The sequence below is a fragment of the Callorhinchus milii genome, unplaced genomic scaffold (genome assembly GCF_018977255.1).
Source record: "Callorhinchus milii isolate IMCB2004 unplaced genomic scaffold, IMCB_Cmil_1.0 Scaffold6, whole genome shotgun sequence".
Classification (NCBI taxonomy): Eukaryota; Metazoa; Chordata; class Chondrichthyes; order Chimaeriformes; family Callorhinchidae; genus Callorhinchus; species Callorhinchus milii.
Window position 1 is genome coordinate 15,329,716 of NW_024704747.1, and position 20,479 is coordinate 15,350,194.

Consider the following 20,479-nt stretch of genomic DNA (forward strand, 5'->3'; position numbering starts at 1 on the left):
TGGACCAAACTCCATACCCACATCTCACCAGTTGTGGCCAAGCTCCTCTGGCTCCCCATCACCAAACCAATCGACTTCAAAATCCTCACACTCATGTTCAAATCCATTCACTCCCTGGCACCTCCCTACCTCTCCAACCTCCTCACTCCTCAATCCACCACCTGGCTCCTCCACTCAACTAGCACCAGCCTCCTGCTCGTCCATTGCACCCTCGGCCCCACAATCAGAGGTCACTCTTTCAGCCACTATGCCCCAAAACTCTGGAACACTCTCCTTCAATCCCTCCTCCTTGCCCCCTCTCTCCCCTCTTTCAAGTCCTGCCTGAAAACTTTTCTCATCAACCGTACTTACGACCACCTCCCCCTTCCCCCCAGCTTGGAGTCAGGCTCCGCCACTGTTAAGTGCTCTGAGACGCTACCCTGCATGGAGTGCAAGTTGTTGTCAAATGTCTGTGCATTTTTTCTGCTTCTTTTACGATTTAGCTTGAATCTGTTCTAAGTGGTTGTTCTTTGCACAGCTGAAGCCAGCCAGTCATGTGGTAGTAAACTGTCTCTGTTATTATTATGCACTGTAAAGCTTGTGTCAGGTTAAGAAATAAAAGAGCGAGAGAGAGAGAGAAGCATTTTGTAGCATCTAGATTGTCAATGTCTCAAATCCCTTCCTTCATAGGTAATTACTGTCAAGTCTAGTGACTGTTTTCATAGGCAAACATGGGGCAGCCATTTGTGCAAGAGAAGATCCCACAAACAGCTATGAGGTGAATACTATTATTTGATCCTGGCTTCCTGACTAATATTCCTGTCTCAATTGATCTGTAGGATTGTTGGCTACGAGTATTTTGATAGTTAAGCTTGTGGCATCCACCAGTGTTTGAGTTTGATTGTCAGCAGCAGGAGGTAAGGAGGGGTCCGAGTTGGGTCAGAAAGAGGTGAATTGTTGCTGAGATACTTGTCAAACCACAATAAAGGGAAGCGAGAAACACCTTGAGATGGGCGATTTTGACATTGTTTTGTGCCTGGCTCAGATAGCACTTTTGATCATGGTCAGAGGATTGTGCATTTAAGTTCCACAAGGGGACTTGAGCTCATGACCTCTAAGCTGTAATAGGGAAGGGAGGGAATCACAGTGACTCTGGTAACAGAGAGCACGTCACGACGATCCCGGCAATGGAGGAAGTCACAGCCGGTCCTCGTTTGCCTTCTTATCCCAGGATTGGCATCATCTCAGTAGAATGGAGGTACCTATATCAATTCCAGTCCCATAACTGTATCAAGGCTTAGACTCCACCTGGTTTCTCTAACTATAAATGAGAGAACCTGCACACACGAGTATGGCTGTGTCTGCACCGACTAAGGGCAGTTCTTTATTTGTTTACTGCACCTAAAAACAGAGAAGACTTCTCTCAGGGTCTTCCTTAAAGAAGTCTCTTATAAATGTCGCTCAGGAGGGAGAGACCTACTGCCCACTTCTCCATTCTTAATCATATTCAATGGATGTTTGCTTCTTTTTCAGAGGTGGGAGATGCAGCTCAGAAGGATGTGGTTGGTAACAGAAACAGAAAGGTTTCATTGTCTGAGTGGGGGTAAGAGTGGGGGTGAGGATGGGGTTGAGTAGGGGTGAGAGTTTGGGTGAGGGTGGGGATTAGCATTTGGGTGAAGGTGAGGGTTTGGGTGAGGGTGGGGGGGGCAGAGTGGGAGTGTAGTGGGGGTGAAAGTTTAGGTGAAAATGGGGGTGAGCGTTTGAGTGAGGATTTGGGCGAGGGTGGGGGTGAGGTGTGTGGGTGAGAGGGTGGGGGTTTGAGTGAGAATGTGGCTGGGGATGAGGGCAAATTAAGAGCCCAAATGTGTAAATGTTTGTGTGTGTGTGTGTGTGTGTGTGTGTGAGGAGTGGAGAGAAGAGAACCTCAAATCAAAGAGAGGCAAAAATCCTTTCACAATTTCCTCTAGTGAGTCACAGAAATTGTAGCAAATGACCAACTAGTAGTGACACTGAGAGGGATCGGAAATGGTGACTTTTACAGACGCTTCAAGGGCGGGCGGGTCATTGCGATGCCGTGAATAAGGCGGAGTTCGGGCACCTCATGACTGGAGTCTTCTAATTCGCTCTTTACCGACGCTATGTAATAGGAAGGCTTCAAGAAGGCAGTGACTGGCTGCTTAGCGATAGCGGGGAGGTTGAGGATGCCAGTTTTGTCGACGTCGTACACAGTCTCTTCCTGCTTCTTCCAGGAGCACTTGGGCTGTGAGATGTGCTGGTGAGACTTCTTGGCGAGGTGGGCAACTAAGTCCTTTTTGAAGATTTTCCAGGAATTCTTTTCCAGAAAATACTCACAGAGCTTTTCGTCACTAGGAAACCAAGGAAAAGAAAGCAACTCCTGTAAGAGTCCTTGCATTTGGTGTAGCGCCCAATAACAATGATCTCATCCTTCCTGAAAATCCACCTTTCCATCCTCCTATCGCAGCCTGATTTTTAAATGAGTCATTGATGTCTCAAAGCACCTCACAAAGTTTCCGCAAAGTATATTCACTATGTATTCTGAAGACAAACGCAGCAGCCAATTTGCACACAGCTTTGTCCGTCTCTTTCCCACTCTCCCACACTCATCTACACTTTACCCTTTCTTTTCTCTCTCCTGCTCTCCACTCTTCTCTCCTGCACTCCTATTTATGTTCCCACAATCTCTCCCGCACTCCCACCCACTCTTTCTCTCTACTAGTCTCCCACTGTTTCCCGTGCTCCCCTCTCTCCTGCAACAACAACAGCAAATTACATTTGTATACCACCTTTCAGTTAGGAGGACACCCAAAGGCCCTGGACAGTAAAGGATTTACACCTGAGCTGGGGTTTGGGATCAGGAGGGGTGGGGGGAAGAGGCTAACTGACGTTGCAGTCAAAGAGGAAGGTCTTGAGACAGGTCTTGGAGGAGGCAAGGGAGGGGGCGAGGTGAAAGGAATGTGGGATGGAGTTCCAAAGGGTGGGGGCAGAAAGGCTTAAGGCCTGCCCCCCCAATGGTGGGGAGGGTAGAGCGGGGAAACTTGGAGCAGGCCAGAGTCTGCTGCATTACCCTTTCTCTTATACTTCCCTCTCCTTGCTCCTTACTGGATGGCAGGCTTACTTGCTGCTGTGTGTTCACCTCCATGCAAAGTTCACAGTCAAGGCTGGACCCCAAGGCATCATCAAAGGCAGCAGCAGATGGATTTATGTATAGTACTCCTTCCAGAAGCATGACCAGAAACTTACAACCATCACCCAACCACAAAGAATTCAATTAGACAGTAAAGTAATCCTTGTTTCTTGAACCTGTGACTTTCTGCTCAGGGGTGGATAAGAAGCTGCGTGAACGACTAGGGGATACGTTCAAGCCATTTTAACAAGGTTCAAATTCCGAATTCAAAACTCCAGTGAAGACCTGCAAAACCATTTTTTTCTTAAAACTTAAGATTGGTCAGAACAGAATTTGGAAAACATTCTTAGATTTAGTTCTCGATTTGGAAGTAGGTTCCCCATAAAATGTTTTCCGAAATTATGACTGAATTCAAGATTTGTTGGAACGGAATTTCCACCCCTAGACTAGAAGGTTGATGGGTCAGATTGATGCATCAAAAGGAGCAGGCGTCTTGGTCCTATTCATCTCCATTGCTAAAAGCTCTGTCCATGTACTCTCACTTGGTACCAGTTAGAATTATACAACCATAGAATCTTACAGCATAGAGGAGACCCTTTGGCCCATTGTGCCTCTTTGAAAGAGCTATCCAATTCGTCCAAAACTCCTCTCTTTCCCCATAGCCTTGAAAGATTTCTTTTCAAGTACTTATCTAATTCCCTTTTGAAAGTTATCATTGAATCTGCTTCCGCCACCCTTTCAGGCAGTGCATTTCAGATTGTAACAACACTCTGGGTAAAAAAAAAATTCTCCTTATCTCCCCTCTGGTCCTTTTGCCAATTATCTTAAATCTGCGCTCTCTGGTTACTGACCCATCCACCAACGGAAACAGTTTCTCCTTATTTATTCTATCAAAGCCCCTCATAAACTCAATGTGTAACATTTAAGCTATGATTTGCTACTCACCGAGGGTAAAAAGACTGCATTTTTTCCACTTTTTCCATTGTTTCCTCATCTGCCACCGCAGCAAGTGTTTCCTTTCCCATCCTGGTGATCACTACTCCCTGACTTTTGATCTTTAGGGAACGATGGTCTTTTTGGGATTCAGGTACCATATATTGATTTAATCCCTGTGTATAGAACAGTTAGAATCCTCTGTTAAGAATCCAATTGAATTCCTATTGATGCTTCCGACGAACTACATTTTATAATAATATTTACATTTGGTATAGTACCTTTAAACATCAAGAGACATCCCAATGCATTTCACGGGATATACTTTTATGAGTGAATGCAATCACCAATTTGCGCACACAGCCTTGAAGAGAGTGAGCAATATTATGTGAGGGATTGATATCCTGGACACCAGGGGAAATTTCCTTCTGTTTTTGATTAGCAACATGGGATCTTTAATGTCCACCTCAACCAGACAGAACCTAGGGTTAATGTCTCATCTGAAGGATGGCATCTCTGACAATGTAGTACACTCACCAGTTTAGGGAGTTCCAAGTTCCATATTTTATTGATTTGGATATATCTAACATCTGTGGTGCTACACCAAGATGCATGTGCAGGTGTCACGAAGCCCCGATGGCAAGACACAACAGGATATGAAATTTATGAAATTTATGGAATTCTCTACTCCAGAAGGCTGTGGATGCTCAGTCATTGAACATATTCAAGACTAAGATAGATTTTTAAAATCTAAAGGGATTAAGGGATATAGGGATAGGGCAGGTAAATGGAATTAGGTTGGAAGATCAGCCATGATCTTATTAAATGGCGGGGCAGGCTCAAGGGGCCGAATGGCCCACTCCTGCTTCTATTTTTTATGTTCTTACACCAAATATTTCAATACTTGCAGGACCATCAAAGCTGTAGAAATTCCACACAGTCTTAGCTTCTTTTGCCATCAAATTTGTAAGATAGCATAGAAATGGGAAAAGTTCCTAAATATAGCAATGAATTTGAAGCTGTTTTTAAAGAGAAACTAGCTCCCAAATCAATCAAATTATGAACCTTTCACAATTCTGCATTCTCTTAATTTCAAGATAAATTGATAACAACAATCATTTGACACAGCACCTTATCACACGGAGAATGTCACAAAAGGCTTTTTATTCTGTAAAAAGTAGTGTCTGTGTATATTTGTAGGTGGACACAACAGCTAATTTGCACATGACAATGTCCCACAAACAGCCATAAGGCGAAGGATCAATTAGCAATGACAAAATGGCCTTTCAGGCTACGACTAAGTGGAATTACAGGCTAAGACTATTTGGGCCAATGGAGTGGGGAGTGGGTTTATCCTGTGCTTGGAGGGAACTCAGACTTTAATGGCTTCTGTGATAATGGACAGAGAGTGAACAGTTGTCCCAAATTCAATAAATTCACAATTCTTGACCCAAACCATCAAACTTCATGGTGTCCCATGAGCTGAGAGAGGGAATTGGAATCCGAGAGAAGGAATCAGTTGTTTGTGCAGCATTTTGTCAGATGTATATTATTCAGAAATTTCTAGCTCAGTTGAGAAGTGGACTGTACTATGCCTCCTACTCAGTCTTACACACTGGGCTTTTTCTAGCCAGGAGATCTGTTATAACTTTCCACTCATTGGGTGTCAGTACCTTTCCCAAGACATTACCAATAATAAACCCACTCTGGTCACATGCCGTGATAGTCGCACTGTACCAAGCAAGGCAAAAAGTCACACTTACATAAACTTCTGTTGGCTGAATTGTATCTATCCTCATGAAGATAGCCACTGCCAGGCCCAGAGGGACTTCTCCGTAGGGGGAGGAAACCAACTTTGTAGAATATTTTCTCTGAGATTCTTTCTCCCCCAACAACCTATTGGCAAAGGGAGCTGCACATTAAAGCATGACAGAGCATGATGGGATACAAAAAATCAATCTGTTTTCTTGTTGAAATTGCAGATGAATTCTAAAGGCTTTGAATTAATATTACTACTTTTCCATTAAGATCTTGCAATTTAGCGCCTTATCATGTTTTCACTTTGCAAAGAGCTTCATAGGATATACTGTAAAATGCAGTGAACTGTGTGTTTTGTGGGCAAACCCGGCAGCCCCCTTGCAAACAGCAATTTCTGATAAATAGCCATGAAGTGAATGAGCAATATCATCTGAGGGAATATTGGCCAGGACACTGGAAGAAACTTCCTTCTCTTTTCTATTAGCATTTTGGAATTTTTAACCTCCACCAAACAGTCTTATTCAAAGTACAGAACCTCCAACAATATAACACTCCCCTAGTACTACACTGGAATATCAGCCTAGACTTTGAGCTAAAAGTAAAAATGTGGGGCTCGAACCCAAAACCTTCTGACTCAGAGGTAAAAGTAACACCAACTGAGCCAGGCTGCCATCTTATTAATTACAATGACTGAATTTATAGGATAACACAGCAGCCAATTTACAACCATGACAACTTTTATTTAATGCTTGTTGACCAGGCCACCAGCAGAAACTCTTCTCTTTTCAAACAATCTCATACAATCCACTTGAACAGGAGACATTTCATCCCAGAGGACTGCACTTCCACCAATGCAGTGCGCATTGGAATGTCAGTCTAGGTTATGAGCGCAAAATCCCAACATGGGGTTTGAACAAACAACCTTTTGATGAGAGGTGAGAGTGCTACAAACTGAGCTAAGGTGACATCTTCTTAGGAACAGGACTTGGAAACCATCATTGTGATCCATCAAAGTTAAAAAATATATACAATAGTACAACAACATTCTTGTCATTTATAAATGCATCCTATAGCTATTGTGTGGAAATTCAATACAAAGCAAATAAGTCAGCGTACCCCCTGAACATAAAAGGAAAACCTGCTCTCCGGCTTGAAGGTTGCGAGGCTTCAGCAATCCCTGATTCAGCTATAGTTAAGCGCCTGCCTGCTCCGGCGGCGTTGCGATCTTTCACTATTTTAGGAAATTCTGATCTTCCTTTTCCTGCTTCCCTGGTCGAAGAGGATTTTTTGTCGGTGAATCCCTTATGGTTTTCTGTGTCTGCTGCAAAGAGAGAAATTTGTTGAGAATACTTGGAGACCATTCATCCTGTCACGGTTACCATATTCTTGCAGTCTTTAGTAATGTGTAGATAATATATATATATTACATATATTATAGAAATAGATAATTATTTGGGGAGGACAAGTTTGCAGGGCCTCGGGGGGAGAACGGGGAAGTTGGATTGAATTAGGTAGCTCTTTTTAAAGAGCCGGTACAGACACGATGCGCCGAATGGCCTCCTTCTGTGCTGTGTAATTCTATGATTCTTTTGATTCTATACCAACTATATAATAGTTTTGAAGGGAAATGGAAAGGCCTGCTCCTTTAAATGGGTTCTGTGGCAGAAGCTATGTGCAAAAGACTTAGCCAACAGGGTACATGAGGTACACAACTTGCAACAATGCATAGGTCCAGGGCTGTTTGATTGACAGTCAGTTAACATGCAGCCTGGAGAGTGGAATTGCACGTGGGCATCAGCGCGGGAAAAAGCCCTCGCATTCGCGTCATACGGTGGCGGAGCCACACGCCTAGAAAGACCAATGCTCAGCACTCCTTCTGGTCGCTAACTAGTGGTCGTCATCTGGTACGTACTGATATGTACAGGGCTACTGTACAGTCAGGTTGGTTTAATATATCTTTACTAATCTTTGTTACAGTTATGTGTGATAGTTATATTTGATCCCATTGTTGAATATCTTAAGTTGTTGTATTCTTTATATGCAAGTTAGCCGAGGGTTGCTGGGTCTTAATAAAGAGCTGTTGTTTCTACTGAATGTATCCTCGACTCTCTGTAATATTCTAAAACAAGAAAGAGTAGCTGTCGACATCAGAGTTCTGCTAGTGTGAACAGATTCTGATTAGACATTCCAGGCATTGGAGTTAACCGGGAATACCGGTCTGTGTGTGACTCCGACTCGGTTGAGTCACCTTTGAAACAGGGACTCACACCGATAGGGTTAGGAGAGAACAAAGGCCACTTACTTAGTACGGAAGCATTACTAAAATTCGCACGTACATCAAGGAGTCAGAACCATCGCAATCCCATTATGTCTGTGCCAGCTCCCTGAAGGAGCTGTCCATTTAGTCCCATTCAGCTTTTCCTTCCCACGTACCCTTTGATACTTCTCTTTTTAAAATATTTATCTAATTCCCTCTAAAAAAATATGGGTTGTGTTTCAACAAGCCTCCAGATTGGGTGTTCCACTTCCTAACAATTCTCTGGATAAAGAAATTTCTCCAGACTTCTCCCTTTATGCCTTTGTCAGATCATCACTCGCCTCCCCCAATCTATAATCTATATCTGCCCCATTCACTCCCCCACCCCCACCATCCATATTTTCCAATCACTTATAATTTTAAAAACCTCCATCAGGTTTCTTCTCAATTTCTCTGTCGGGTCAACCAAATTGTACCCGCTGTGGTTCACAACTGTGTTAACCACATTGGAATTCCACTTAATCTATCAATAGTATCTTGCTACTTTCAAGAAGGAAATAGTCAGGTATATGAAAGAGAGGGGATTGAAGGGGAACAAGGATAAGGCAAGGCGGTGGGATTGAAATTGCCCTGTGAGCTGAGTGGATTCAATGGGCCAAATGGCTTCTTTCTGCACTGTAGATTGCTATGTTCTATGTTTCTATGATAATGGCTCTCATAGATAGCATTAAGCCCTTGCTATAATATGTTTATCATTTGGCAGTTCTTTGAGCTCTGCATCAAGTTTCCCATTAAAAGGCAAGGTGGAATGTCTCTGTGAATGTGTGGAAGAACCTTCTCTAATGGAAAGTTTGGTACAAATCAAAGAATGAACCTTTCAGTGTAAAGGTAGACAGGTAAAATAATTAAAAACCTACCTCTGTGAACATGCCTTGTCACCTTCTCTCTCCCCACCACCCCCCTTGTTCAGCATCCAATACCGACCCTGTGAAGCACCTAGAGATGTTATCCTACATCCTACAAGGCCGGTATATATAAATGCAAGTTGTTGTTTTTGATTCAGCCACCGCAAGTGCAGTCAATAGGACATCACTAATGGGAGCATTTGATCTGCTCAAGACTCACAGATTTTACCTAAGGATTCGGAAAGTGCATCTTCAATGGAAAATCCTCTCAAAGGAAGGTCCAACGAATTGATAAAAGATATGTGTAATGGCTAAAAGACAATAGCATTTCCTACAAATATGTAGATAGGCTGCTGTTAAGAGATTGGCTGTGGAGGCAAACTCTCAACTCTTAACAAGAAACAAATTGATTAAAATTGACTGACAATCCCGCAGAATTCAGTGTAGTTTAAATCATATGCACTGGGAAGCTACAGGAACAATCATAGTAAAAGAGCACTTACACTCTATCTGACAGCATGGATCAGCAGAAAAAGTGGATCCCAATGTATTAGCCAGACTCCACTAACTTCCTTTTAGAAATGTAAACTCACGTTGGTTTTCTTTGTTCTCAGTGTTGGCTCAGTTGAACCAGTGACATCCACAGCGAGAGGGAACACGTCTATTCATAAAACCAAACCCATGTCTTAACTGAGCCAACTGTTTCTGTTACTCACCAGCCTCTGGTGAGACAAAGGACATGATCTTTTTCAGACATGGCAACTCCTGATGAATCCACTTGTGGTAACTGCTACATTTTGTTAGATCCACAAGCCGTAGGACAATGAAATGACCCTGAAATGACAGTTCAGCGACAGAGAAAATTCCAGCTATCGTATCGTGTTGCTTGATGTTTCAATCTTAGTTTTTCATTATTATTATTAGTTTTTAAAACTAAGAATTATGTTTTAGTTTTAAGGGTGCTTCCTTAAGAGAATTATTATTATTATCATGACTTTGAGCTCACAGTCCAGGCTGATACTCCAATACAGTTAATTCACTTTATTACAGTATATTGTGAGGCACTTTGAGATGTTTCAATGACGTGATAAGGCGTTGTATCAAATGCAAGGATTATTATTATTATATCGTGTGAAGCACTATGGGACATCCTCCAGGAGTGAAATATGGGATACCAAATGTAAAGATTATTATTATTATAAATTGTTTTTGTAGGCTAATTATAACACCTCCCCATTGCCCCAGGTTAGATCAGCTAGGTCAGCATGGCTCACACATTGTACTTTGTGGCCCAGTACCTCACTGCATGGTGCATTTACCCACTAAGCCAATGGGAACTCTTCTGTTTCCCCTTTTGTTTGATTACTTACACTTATTACAAAAATAATGGTGTGCCCATCGTGGGGAATAACTTGACCATAAAGGAACTCCTCTGTTGACGAACTATCACACAATATCTCAATGTGTTGGTCAGACACTGAACTTAGAAGCTCCAGTGATCTGGAAGAATGAATGAAGACATAAGAAAACATGCAGCCCCCACCCCCAACCCCAATACTTGATTGTAAGTGTCAGCTTGGCTTAGTTTGTAGTACTCTAGACTGATACATAAAATCATAGAACTGTACAGCACAGAAAGAGGCCATTCGGCCCATCGTGCCTGCACTGGCTCTTTGAAAGAGGTATCCAACCAGTCCTGCACCAACCTGAAAAATTGAAATCGAAAGACAGACTCTTGTTGTAGTGGTTCATTCAGTTTGTAGGCATAGAAATCTTCTTTATCCACAACCATCAGCTCAGTCTCCTCCATGCAGACTGCCGTGTACTGTCTTCTTCGGTTTTTCAAGAGAGGAATAACCTGCGGAAGGAAAAAGGCTATTACCAACTGCCTTACATCTACAGTAAGAACACGTCACATTCTTCACTAAATGTCACCAATCCTGAGGCTGATTTGAAGCACATTCACCTGCACAGGCCTGTTTGAATCAATAATGAGACCCTGACGTGTGGACTTGCCCACAAAACGATAGTTCACAGCTCGCTGTTTGCAGGGCCCAAGCGGAGGAGAAGCTGTTAACACACCAGGTTGAGGTGGAGAGGTAGGCATAAGCAGGTCTCCCTGAGGTTGACATAGCTCCAAGGAGGCACTTTAAACAAAGCTACTGGTGATGATTACCCAAATTGTATAAACATCAATGAGACTCAGACGTAACCACGTGTCCTCAATCCTACAAGTTCAAGCCTTAACCTGTAGGTTGGTCCTCGCTGAATAGGTACCATGAAATATAAGGCTTACTGCACGAAACTTGAGACACAAAACAAAATACAACTATCTAAAGGATTTGGAGAGTTAATCTCTTCAACTCTTACCCTCCAATGGAGCATTATTCCTCATCATGTTCTTGTTTTGAAGTCAGATGACATTGAATAAAGGTTCAGGTGCCTTGTTATGCAAGTAACTCCCAGCATCCCTTCTCATTTCCCCCACCCTAGATATTACCCTCCCACAGGACCCAAAATTCCATCTGGTCTTAGCCTTTGGAAAATTCACTCTTATGAGCTCAAACTCTTTTTGCAGTTCTTTCAAATGATTCTGACAACATTCTACAATTCTGTGGGGTCTTAATTATTAAGACAGTATGGGCTAAGATTAGGTGGAATTTCAGGTCATGGAACTGCGATAACATTGAAAGTACTCACTCCAAATCTGCCGCCCTTTTGCAAGTGAGGAGACTGCTCATTTTCAAATGCCGAGCTCCCATCCACGTCCAGAGTAAAGGAGATTCCACCAGAGAATACAAAATAGCAGCATTGTGGATAGTGACCTCTCTTTAGTACAATCCTCCTCCTCCTATAGCTAAGACAGGTACAACAAACTGGATGAACAGAGTGGCATTTGCTTCTCTTTACCCCTCCCCCCCATTCTCACCCTCCTCTCCACATGTTGCGGTCTCAGAGGGGACCTTGTCTGCATGTATACAATTGTAAATAGGATTGATGAAGTAAACCCACTTTAGGATACAACAAGACAATGGAACAAGAGGTTTCTAGATTTAAAGTTGTAAAGGATAATTTCAGGACTGACACCAGGAAGTTTTTCTTTAGGTTGCCAGGAAGGGTGGTTGAGGCCAGAACACTGGACTCATTTTTAAAAAAAACAGCCCGATGCTATGATGGGAAGACAGTTGGGTGAGTATTCTGGAAGGATAAGCCAATGGGCTTTCTTTATCAGAAATAATCTTATGATCTTGTTATCTTGCTATATCTTTGTTCTTCAAATTGTGATGGAATTTCCTTTTAAATGCCTGTGGAGCACTTTGAGACAACTTCCTATGTAATAGGCGCCATATATGAGCAAGTTGTTGTGTTCAAATTGCTTCAGTTTTCAAGCCTTTGATCACAACTATATCATTTTGATCGCTGGGATCACTTTAGTGAATCTCTGATTCACCCTCTCCAAGAGCTCTGATGTATTTTCTATAATGTGATGTTGAAAAACATTCAGCTGCTAAACAATCATCTTGAAAACATGAAGAGCTGAATTGGACATATTGGGATTTGAACTCAACACCCTCTGGCTTGCCAAGTCAGGTGCTGAATCTGCTGAGCTACGTGGAATACTTTCCAAGCCACCCTGCATAATATTGTTAATAATAATTCTTCATCTGATAAGTGCACCTTTTACACGGGTTACTTAACGTCCACTTGAACAATCTCATCTGAAGGATGGCATCTCCAACAATACAGCATCCCCACAGCACTGCATTGGAATGTCATCTTAGACTATATGTGGGGCTTCAACCTAAAACCGTCTGATTCAAAGTCCAGAGTGCTTTCATTGAAGACTCTACCTACAAAAATGTTGTTATGTAAGGGATAAGGGGCAAAGGCGGGTATTTGGGGTTGAGGTACAGATCAGCTATGATCTAAAAGAATAGTGGAACAGGCTTGAGGGGGCTGAGTGATCTACTCCTGTGCCTATGTTCATCTGTTCCATGAGCAAATTGAAAAAATGACATGTTAGAAAACAACACCAATCACACCAGCTTTAGTTCTAGTAGTTCTGGATAAATCAATCCATTTAACATTGATCCTCAAAGCGTTCTCGGCTTGATTATTGGGAATGTCAATACGTACCCCATGACTTGGGCCAATAGAAAAGTGCGGAAATATTTGCAAAAATAGTGGGGCGCTTTGCAGGTTTGTTTGCTAAATTTTGCAGGAAAATGCGTAAGGTGGTTTGGTGCTATTGAAAGACGCATTTTGCTGCTAACCTACATTTTTTCTCTTTCTTCATTGTTAAAAACTAAACATGGAGAAATAACACATCAGAGATTATTGGAAAAATCTATTTATTCATATTTTCATTTACAAAAACAGAACATTAACACCTTTCAAAAGATGCAAAAATGCAGTTTCAACACTTTGCAAAGAAATAAACATTTTCAAAATCAAATTTTTAGAGAAGCAAACAAAAAATTCTCAGGCAAAAGTTTAGTGCTGGTTAAATTTTAACAAGAGAAGAATCTTTATATTTTCTTCTGTTAGGCTTTGTCTATTATCTTTGAGGAGGTCTGAATAAACAGAAATAACCTTTTGACATCAGCTGTGCTCACTGGTAGCCAAATGTACCTTTTTGCAATTTTAGCAAGCATCACAAGTGGCTCAGGCTGAGCTCTCCACTGTGCGGCTATTTTGTGGTTAGCTGGGATATTTTATCCAGCTGCTTTATAAGAATGCCATTCGAAGTTTTAAATAGTTGAAAGGGCAGGAATCACGTTACTATACAAGTCTTTTTCAGTATCCATTATTGCTAGCTGGTTGGGATCAAAAATACAAACTGCTTTATAGGTTGTATTTAACGGATGCTTTTCCAAACCAGTCCCAAATTTTCACTACTGTCTTGCTTGATTCTCTGGAAAACATGCCTCAGAACAGGCTGCAACTTTTCCATGTTTTTGGTCTGTACTCCTGTGCTCCAGCAGTGGTAAATAAATCAATAAAATGTAAATTTTGCACCTGTAAGTACAGATTGTGGCCCTAGACACAGCTGTTGCCTGACATTCTTTAATGAGTTTTAGGAGCTCTGATGAGAGCTCTGTGACAAAGGTTGCTTGGGCTTGCAATTCTGCAGCATTATTGTTCAAGAGCGTATTCATTTTTTTCACTGATAAGGCCTCTGCCAAGAGAGGCAAGTACACATACAAATATTCAACAGCCTTCACCCAGGAGCATCAACATGTCTGAACAGCAAAGACTGACATCTGTGATTTAATTCCCACCTTTGTCTCCATAAATTCCAAGTACTGAGGCCGGCGGATTGGACTTTGGCAGAAGACTTTCTTGATCATAGCAGCCACTGTGTTTAAGTCCTCCAGTATTACAGGACAAATTTCCAAAATCAAGTTCAGAAGAAGGGCAATGCATGTAATATGTATTCCGTTAGGAAACAATCCCGGCAAAATTGTGTTAAATGCTTTGATCATGTAACTTGCACTGTTTGTGACAACTGCAAGCACTTTATCAAAATTAACAATTTTTACATACAAGACTCTTAGAAGAGGTTGTGACACAGCAGCATGATTGTCTCGTTGCAAGAATTCTGCTCCAATACGAAGAGGCTTCTTCCCAACTTTCTGCAGTGGCTGTGCCAGCACTGCCAGAACACTGTGCCCACTGGAATCAGTGGTCTCATCCAGGAACAAGTACACATCCGTGTACTCAACATGTTTCTTCAAAAACGCTTCATTCTCAGGAGTAAGCTCCTTCAAGTATGTATTACAAAGCTGTGATGGTGTTGGAATAGTCTCTCCCTGTTTCATGTACTTGCATAGAAACTCTTGGATGGCAGGAGCTTTTTCAAGTAGTATGTCTGCTCTAGTCAAACACCGCAAAAAGTCAAATATGAATTATTTTCTCTCCATAGATGATGCAGTACCTCTAGAGAAGCAGGTTGTCAGAGCAAGTTGTCTTTGAGGTCCAGATCCACCTAGAAAGGAAAAAATAAAAATTGATATTTATGATTCATTTGTCATTAGAAATGTTCTGTCTATTTCTTTTTGTTTGCTGTGGTTATTTTATGTGCTTTTAAAATTCAATCAAAAAGGAGGGAGATTAACTTTAGTAATCATACAAATTAAGATTTTCTATCAAAACTAAAGTGAAAGTAAATAATGATACATTTTCATTTCATATTATATACATTAAAAGTATTTTACCATTTTGTTTCTTTATTGCCGATGCGATTTCATGTGCTCATCAATGGTGTACTTGAGAATATGGTCTCAAGTACAGCAAACGCAGCAAAACAATTGCCCCCCTTCTTCATAAAGGTCATCTGGATGGAAAAATGAGACATGCTGCCCCTTGGCTTCCTCACGGGATTTACAAAAACGTTTGAACATTTTAGTATTGTACAACCTAAAAAGTGAAACAACCCTGATTAAAACCATAGGTATATATTTCCTGAAAATTTAGTCATGTTTAAAATACTAACTATTTTAATTTGAACAGTACAGCACTTACCAAGAATTCACTGCAGTAGTGTGTGACGCAGCTGCTTTTCTATTGAGGTTTACTCACCAGCGAAGTTGATTTCCCGCCACTTCCACAATCCCATAACTCATCACGATGCTCGCTCCGGCCATAGTAGCAGTGATGAGCAAACAGCGGAAAGAGGCCTAGGGCTTAACGCACTGTGTGTGAAGGTTAGTACCTGAGGGGCTGTTTGTCGTGGGTTTGTAGCAGACAAGGACTGTTGAAGTGGAAAGTGCAGGAAAGTGCGCCCACACTTTTCTATTGATCCAGTCCATGGCCCCTCCCCCAGTCATTAAAGCTTCTAGAGACTAAAATCCGGGACAAAATTAATTTTCACTTGGAAAAACATAAGTTAATTAATAACAGTCAACACGGATTTGTTAAATACAAATCATTTCTGACAAACTTAATTGAGTTATTTGATGAATTAATGGAGAGGAATGATGAAGGTAGTGCAGTTGATATAGTATATATGGACATAAACAACTTGGATAAAATGCAAAATGCTGCAGATGCTGGACATCAGAACTGTTCTGATGAAGGGTCATGGACCCGAAATGTTGACTCACTTTCCTTTCTGCATAGATGCTGTCTGACCTGCTGAGTGTTCTCAGCGACTTCTATTCTTGTTTTAAACAACTTGGACTTGGGTATAGAGAGCAACATTTTAAAATTTGCAGATGACACAAAACTTGAGAATGTAGTAAACCATACCATACCACGTAGGATGGTTACAGACTGCAGGAGAACATGCACAGACTGGTGCACAGACAGAACCATGGCAGATGAAATGTAATGCAGAGAAGTATGAAGTGGTGCATTTTGGTCGAAGAATGAGGAGAGGCGATATACACTAAATCATACAGTTTTAAAGGGGGTTCAGGAGCAGAGAGACCTGGGGGTTCACATACAGAGGTTTTTTGAAGGTCACAGGACAGGTTGATAGAGCTGTTAAAAAAGCATATGGGCTCCTTGACTTTATAAATAGAGGCATAGAGTCAAAAGCAAGGAAGTTCTGCTAAACCTTTATAAGTCACTGGTTAGGCTTCAGTTGGAGTATTGTGTGAAATTCTGGGCACCACACTTCAGGAAGGATATCAAGATCTTGTAGAAGGTGCAGAGGAGATTTATCAGAATGGTACCAGGGATGGGAGACTTTAGTTATGTGGAGAGACAAGAGAAGCTGAGATTGCTCTCCTTACAGCAGAGAAGGTTAAGGGGAGATTTAATAGAGGTGTTCAAAATGATGATGGGTTTTGATAGAGTAGATAGCGAGAAACTGTTTCCACTGGGTTGGTAACCTGGGGATGTAGATTTAAGACAATTGGCAAAAGAGCCAGAGGGGAGATGAGGCCATTTTTTTATACAGAGAGTTGTTACGGTCTGGAATGCACTGTCTGAAAGGATGGTGGAAACAGATTCAATAATAACTTTCAAAAGGAAATTGGATAGGTACTTGAAAAGAAAAAAATTGCAAGGATATGGGGAAAGAACAGGGGAGTGGGACTGATTGGGTAGCTCTTCCAAAGATGGGCCAAATGGCCTTCTTCTGTGCCCCAATATTCTATGATTCTATGATACGTGTCCATTGCAAGAGGAGCCAATTTAATCCTTGCATTTTTATAATGCTTGCATTTAATATAGCACCTTATCACAGTCGTTGAGACGTCTCAAAGCGCCTCACAGAATATTGACTTGTAAAGTGGATTGACTGTATTTTGTGGTTGAAATGCAGCAGCCAATTGCGCATTGCAGTGCCCCAACAAACAGTCGTGGATTGAATAAGCAATTATTTTTTTTGAGGGATTATTACCCCTGGAAAGTAATCCACCAATCAACTAACAACCGGGTTCCTACTTACTTCTAGGTAAACAGAGGCTTACCTTAGGTTTCACCCCGCCGGGAATCGAACCCGGTCGTCTCGTATTTACTCTTGTAAATAACTAGATCCTGAAGAACTGAGGTACACGTACATTGTTACAACACATCTCCGCTTTGTTCCTCTTGCACACCCATTACCCCTATCCTTGCCAAGCTCCATGGGCTCCCATACTTATACCACTGGAGTCCTGTAGCTCAGTGGTTAAAGCACTCACCTTGCAAGTGAGAGACCTGGGTTTGATTCCCGGTAGAGCGAAATGTTGGGCAAGTTTCCTTACTCCACACACCTCTGTTTACCTAGCAGTGAGTAGGAATCTGGTTGTGATAATTCCTTCAAAAAAAATTCAAAAAAACCCAATAAATTGGAAAGTTCAATCCATGACAATTTATGGGACACTGCTGTGCGCAATTGGCTGCCACGTTTGCCCACAAAATATATAGTCAATTCACTTTACAGTGTACTCCATGAAGCACTTTGAGATATCTCAAAAACGTGATAAGGATCAATATCAAATGCTATATTAAATGCAAGGATTACTATTATTATATGTGCCTTCTTTAAGAAGTCTTTTGACTTTGTGCCTTCAATATTGAAAGTTCTCAATATGCTTCACAGATGATTACTGTAGAGTGACTGTATATTTGTAGGTGAACACAGCAGCCACAGTAATGTCCTCACACAACCATAAAGTGAATAACCAATTTTATTTTATGGAATGTTGGCCAGGACACCGGGAGAAGCTTCCTTCATTTTTCAAATAATCTCGTGGAATATTTATGACACCAAACAGGCAATCGAGGCCTCAGTGTAAAACTGCCTCAACAATGCATTGTAGTGTAAATCTAGACTATATGAATTCCAAGTTCTGACATGGTGCTTGAACTCACAACCTGACCCAGAGCCAGGCTGACACCAGCAGGTGTGCTGAACATCTTATCAATGCTCAGCTAACGGATCACCTACCGTTCATATCTCATCACTTTTGCCAGCACAAGTTGATAGGGTTTGCTACAGTGTCTGATGGATATCAAAGATCTCAGAACACTGCATAGCGACTCCAATTCCTCACGTGTTCTCCACTCAGGATGTTTCTTGGCGATCTTGACCATTTTGTAAGCCAATCTATTCTGCAGGACACAAATAAGTTAAAAGGTCTGTTGCAAATATTCCCAAATATTCCCATCTTTATATGAAGGGAACATCAATGGGATCTGAGATGGGGGGGGCATAACACACAGGAGCAGAATGCAGGAAGTGACATCGCTGGCAACCTGAGGACAAGGAAATGCTGAACAACAGCCATTTTTTATACCATATGAGCTCTAACACAGAGTGTAATTTTATGGATCCAAAACACAATGTTATAACAGGGTCCAACAGCAGGGAAGAGTGGATGAATTGAGTTGGTTCGAACAGAACTAAACAATGTGCAAATGCTACTTGTTGGATAACTGTCTAGTCTGACCGAGTAAAGAAAGAGAACCACTTGCCTTATTTGGCTTGAAATAGTTTACGTCAAAGCTGATTGCAGATTCTTCTTCTTTATCCTGTAGAACACAGTGGAAATAAAATGGTTTATGAGCCTTTCAATCCCTGCAGTCTTGAAATTCCATCCAGTCTTACCATGTGAGAATATGAACATAACATTTACTATTGTGCAGAGTTGTGGAAAATTCTTAAATCCTGTCTTAATTTGGAAGCTGTTTTTTTTCCCATAGTTATTAAAAAAAATAGCCCATTTCCAAATTAAGACTGAAATTAAGAATTTTTCCCAATTCTGCCTCATCATAGATTTTGAAAGAAACTGGTCTTAAAGGCAAAAACACAGGTGAAATTTCAGGGCCTAATTGTTCACATACATAGTTGTCCTTTTGTAGAGTAAAACTTGATCACAATGCAGAGTGATCACTGGAGTGCCAGCTTAAACTCACAACATTTTGACCCAGAGGTCATAGTGCTGTCAACTAAGGCAGCCTGACGTCCTTGCTACTGTATGAAGGATAACTCATTTCAGAAGCAGCTGGAAGCTGCAATGGGAAGCTAAGTTGGGTATTCAGAAGGATGTGATCAAAAGGGCCTTCACTAATCGTACCTTTCTTGCGAGTTTATGAATAAAATCAGGGCAAAAGCCAGCCTTGAATCAACAGCCAAAGATTATACCTTCAGTCAAAGATATTTGTAATAGTCCATACATTTAGGATTCTGCCTTTCATGTCAAGAGGACATAATGCATGCCAAATGACTCACAGGGTATACTGTAAAGTGCAGTGATTGTGCGTTTTGTGGTTGAATGCGACAACCAATTTGCACCCGAGAGGGTTCCTACAAACAGCTATGAAGTGAATGTTGAATTTTGTCTGGGGAATTGTTAGCCAGGACTCCTCTTTTCAAATATCTTTAACGTCCTCCTGAACAGGTAGACGGGACCTGTTTAATGTCTCATCTGAAGGACGGCACCTCCATCAATGCAGCACATCACCAGCTCTGCAATGGAATATCAGTTTAGACGATGTGAGTTTCAAGTTCCGACGTAGGTCTTGAACCCACAACCTTATGACTCAGAGATGAGAGTGCTACCAACTGAACCAGACACACAAATCTTTGAGCACTCAATCTTTATCCTCAACATTCCTAAGTTACCTCTTCGTCCGACTCGCCCTCGTAGCCTGTGTCGGTCTTCAAGTTCTCCATGAAGTAGCTAGAACCTACACGGAACCTCATGCAGATTCGGCACATGAGCCACACCTCCCTAGCGATCCTCCGGAATAAAGAGAGTGCCTGAAAAGAGAAGGAGCAACTGACCACCAGCGTGTCGAGCACTCCCAGTCACTTCACTTCCAACTAACTCATTGAAGGATCTAACATCACAATTGCTTTAAATGACCATTCTTTGTCCTACACCTTTGTAATTAAGTTACTGCTTGTAGAAACGTAGGAATCAGATGTTGGCTGGGGGTGGTGAGTTCAACATATATTTAAGCCCCCCTCCCATTGTGTGAAGTGTTTGCGATGTCCAGAATGTGAACGGCTCCATATCAAACACAAGTATAACCATTTTATACAGTGGGTTTGAACCCTGATTT

The 20,479-nt window shown here is 41.7% G+C and overlaps 1 protein-coding gene across 1 annotated transcript in view; it reads right to left on the bottom strand.

The window, feature by feature from the left end:
• Positions 1-1,790: 1,790 nt before the first annotated feature.
• The window catches only part of LOC103176924 (cyclic nucleotide-binding domain-containing protein 2), a 37,070-nt gene continuing 18,381 nt past the window's right edge, over positions 1,791-20,479 (bottom strand). Inside the window, exons 14-24 of the mRNA XM_042336221.1 lie at positions 20,037-20,174; positions 18,887-18,943; positions 18,360-18,523; positions 11,678-11,834; positions 10,684-10,835; positions 10,348-10,477; positions 9,694-9,811; positions 6,932-7,136; positions 5,821-5,953; positions 4,070-4,233; positions 1,791-2,345 (exon numbers count right to left, since the gene is read on the bottom strand). Of these exons, the coding sequence (XP_042192155.1) occupies positions 2,015-2,345; positions 4,070-4,233; positions 5,821-5,953; positions 6,932-7,136; positions 9,694-9,811; positions 10,348-10,477; positions 10,684-10,835; positions 11,678-11,834; positions 18,360-18,523; positions 18,887-18,943; positions 20,037-20,174 (1,749 nt within the window). The 3' untranslated portion in view covers positions 1,791-2,014. The remainder of the gene's footprint in view (positions 2,346-4,069; positions 4,234-5,820; positions 5,954-6,931; positions 7,137-9,693; positions 9,812-10,347; positions 10,478-10,683; positions 10,836-11,677; positions 11,835-18,359; positions 18,524-18,886; positions 18,944-20,036; positions 20,175-20,479) is intronic.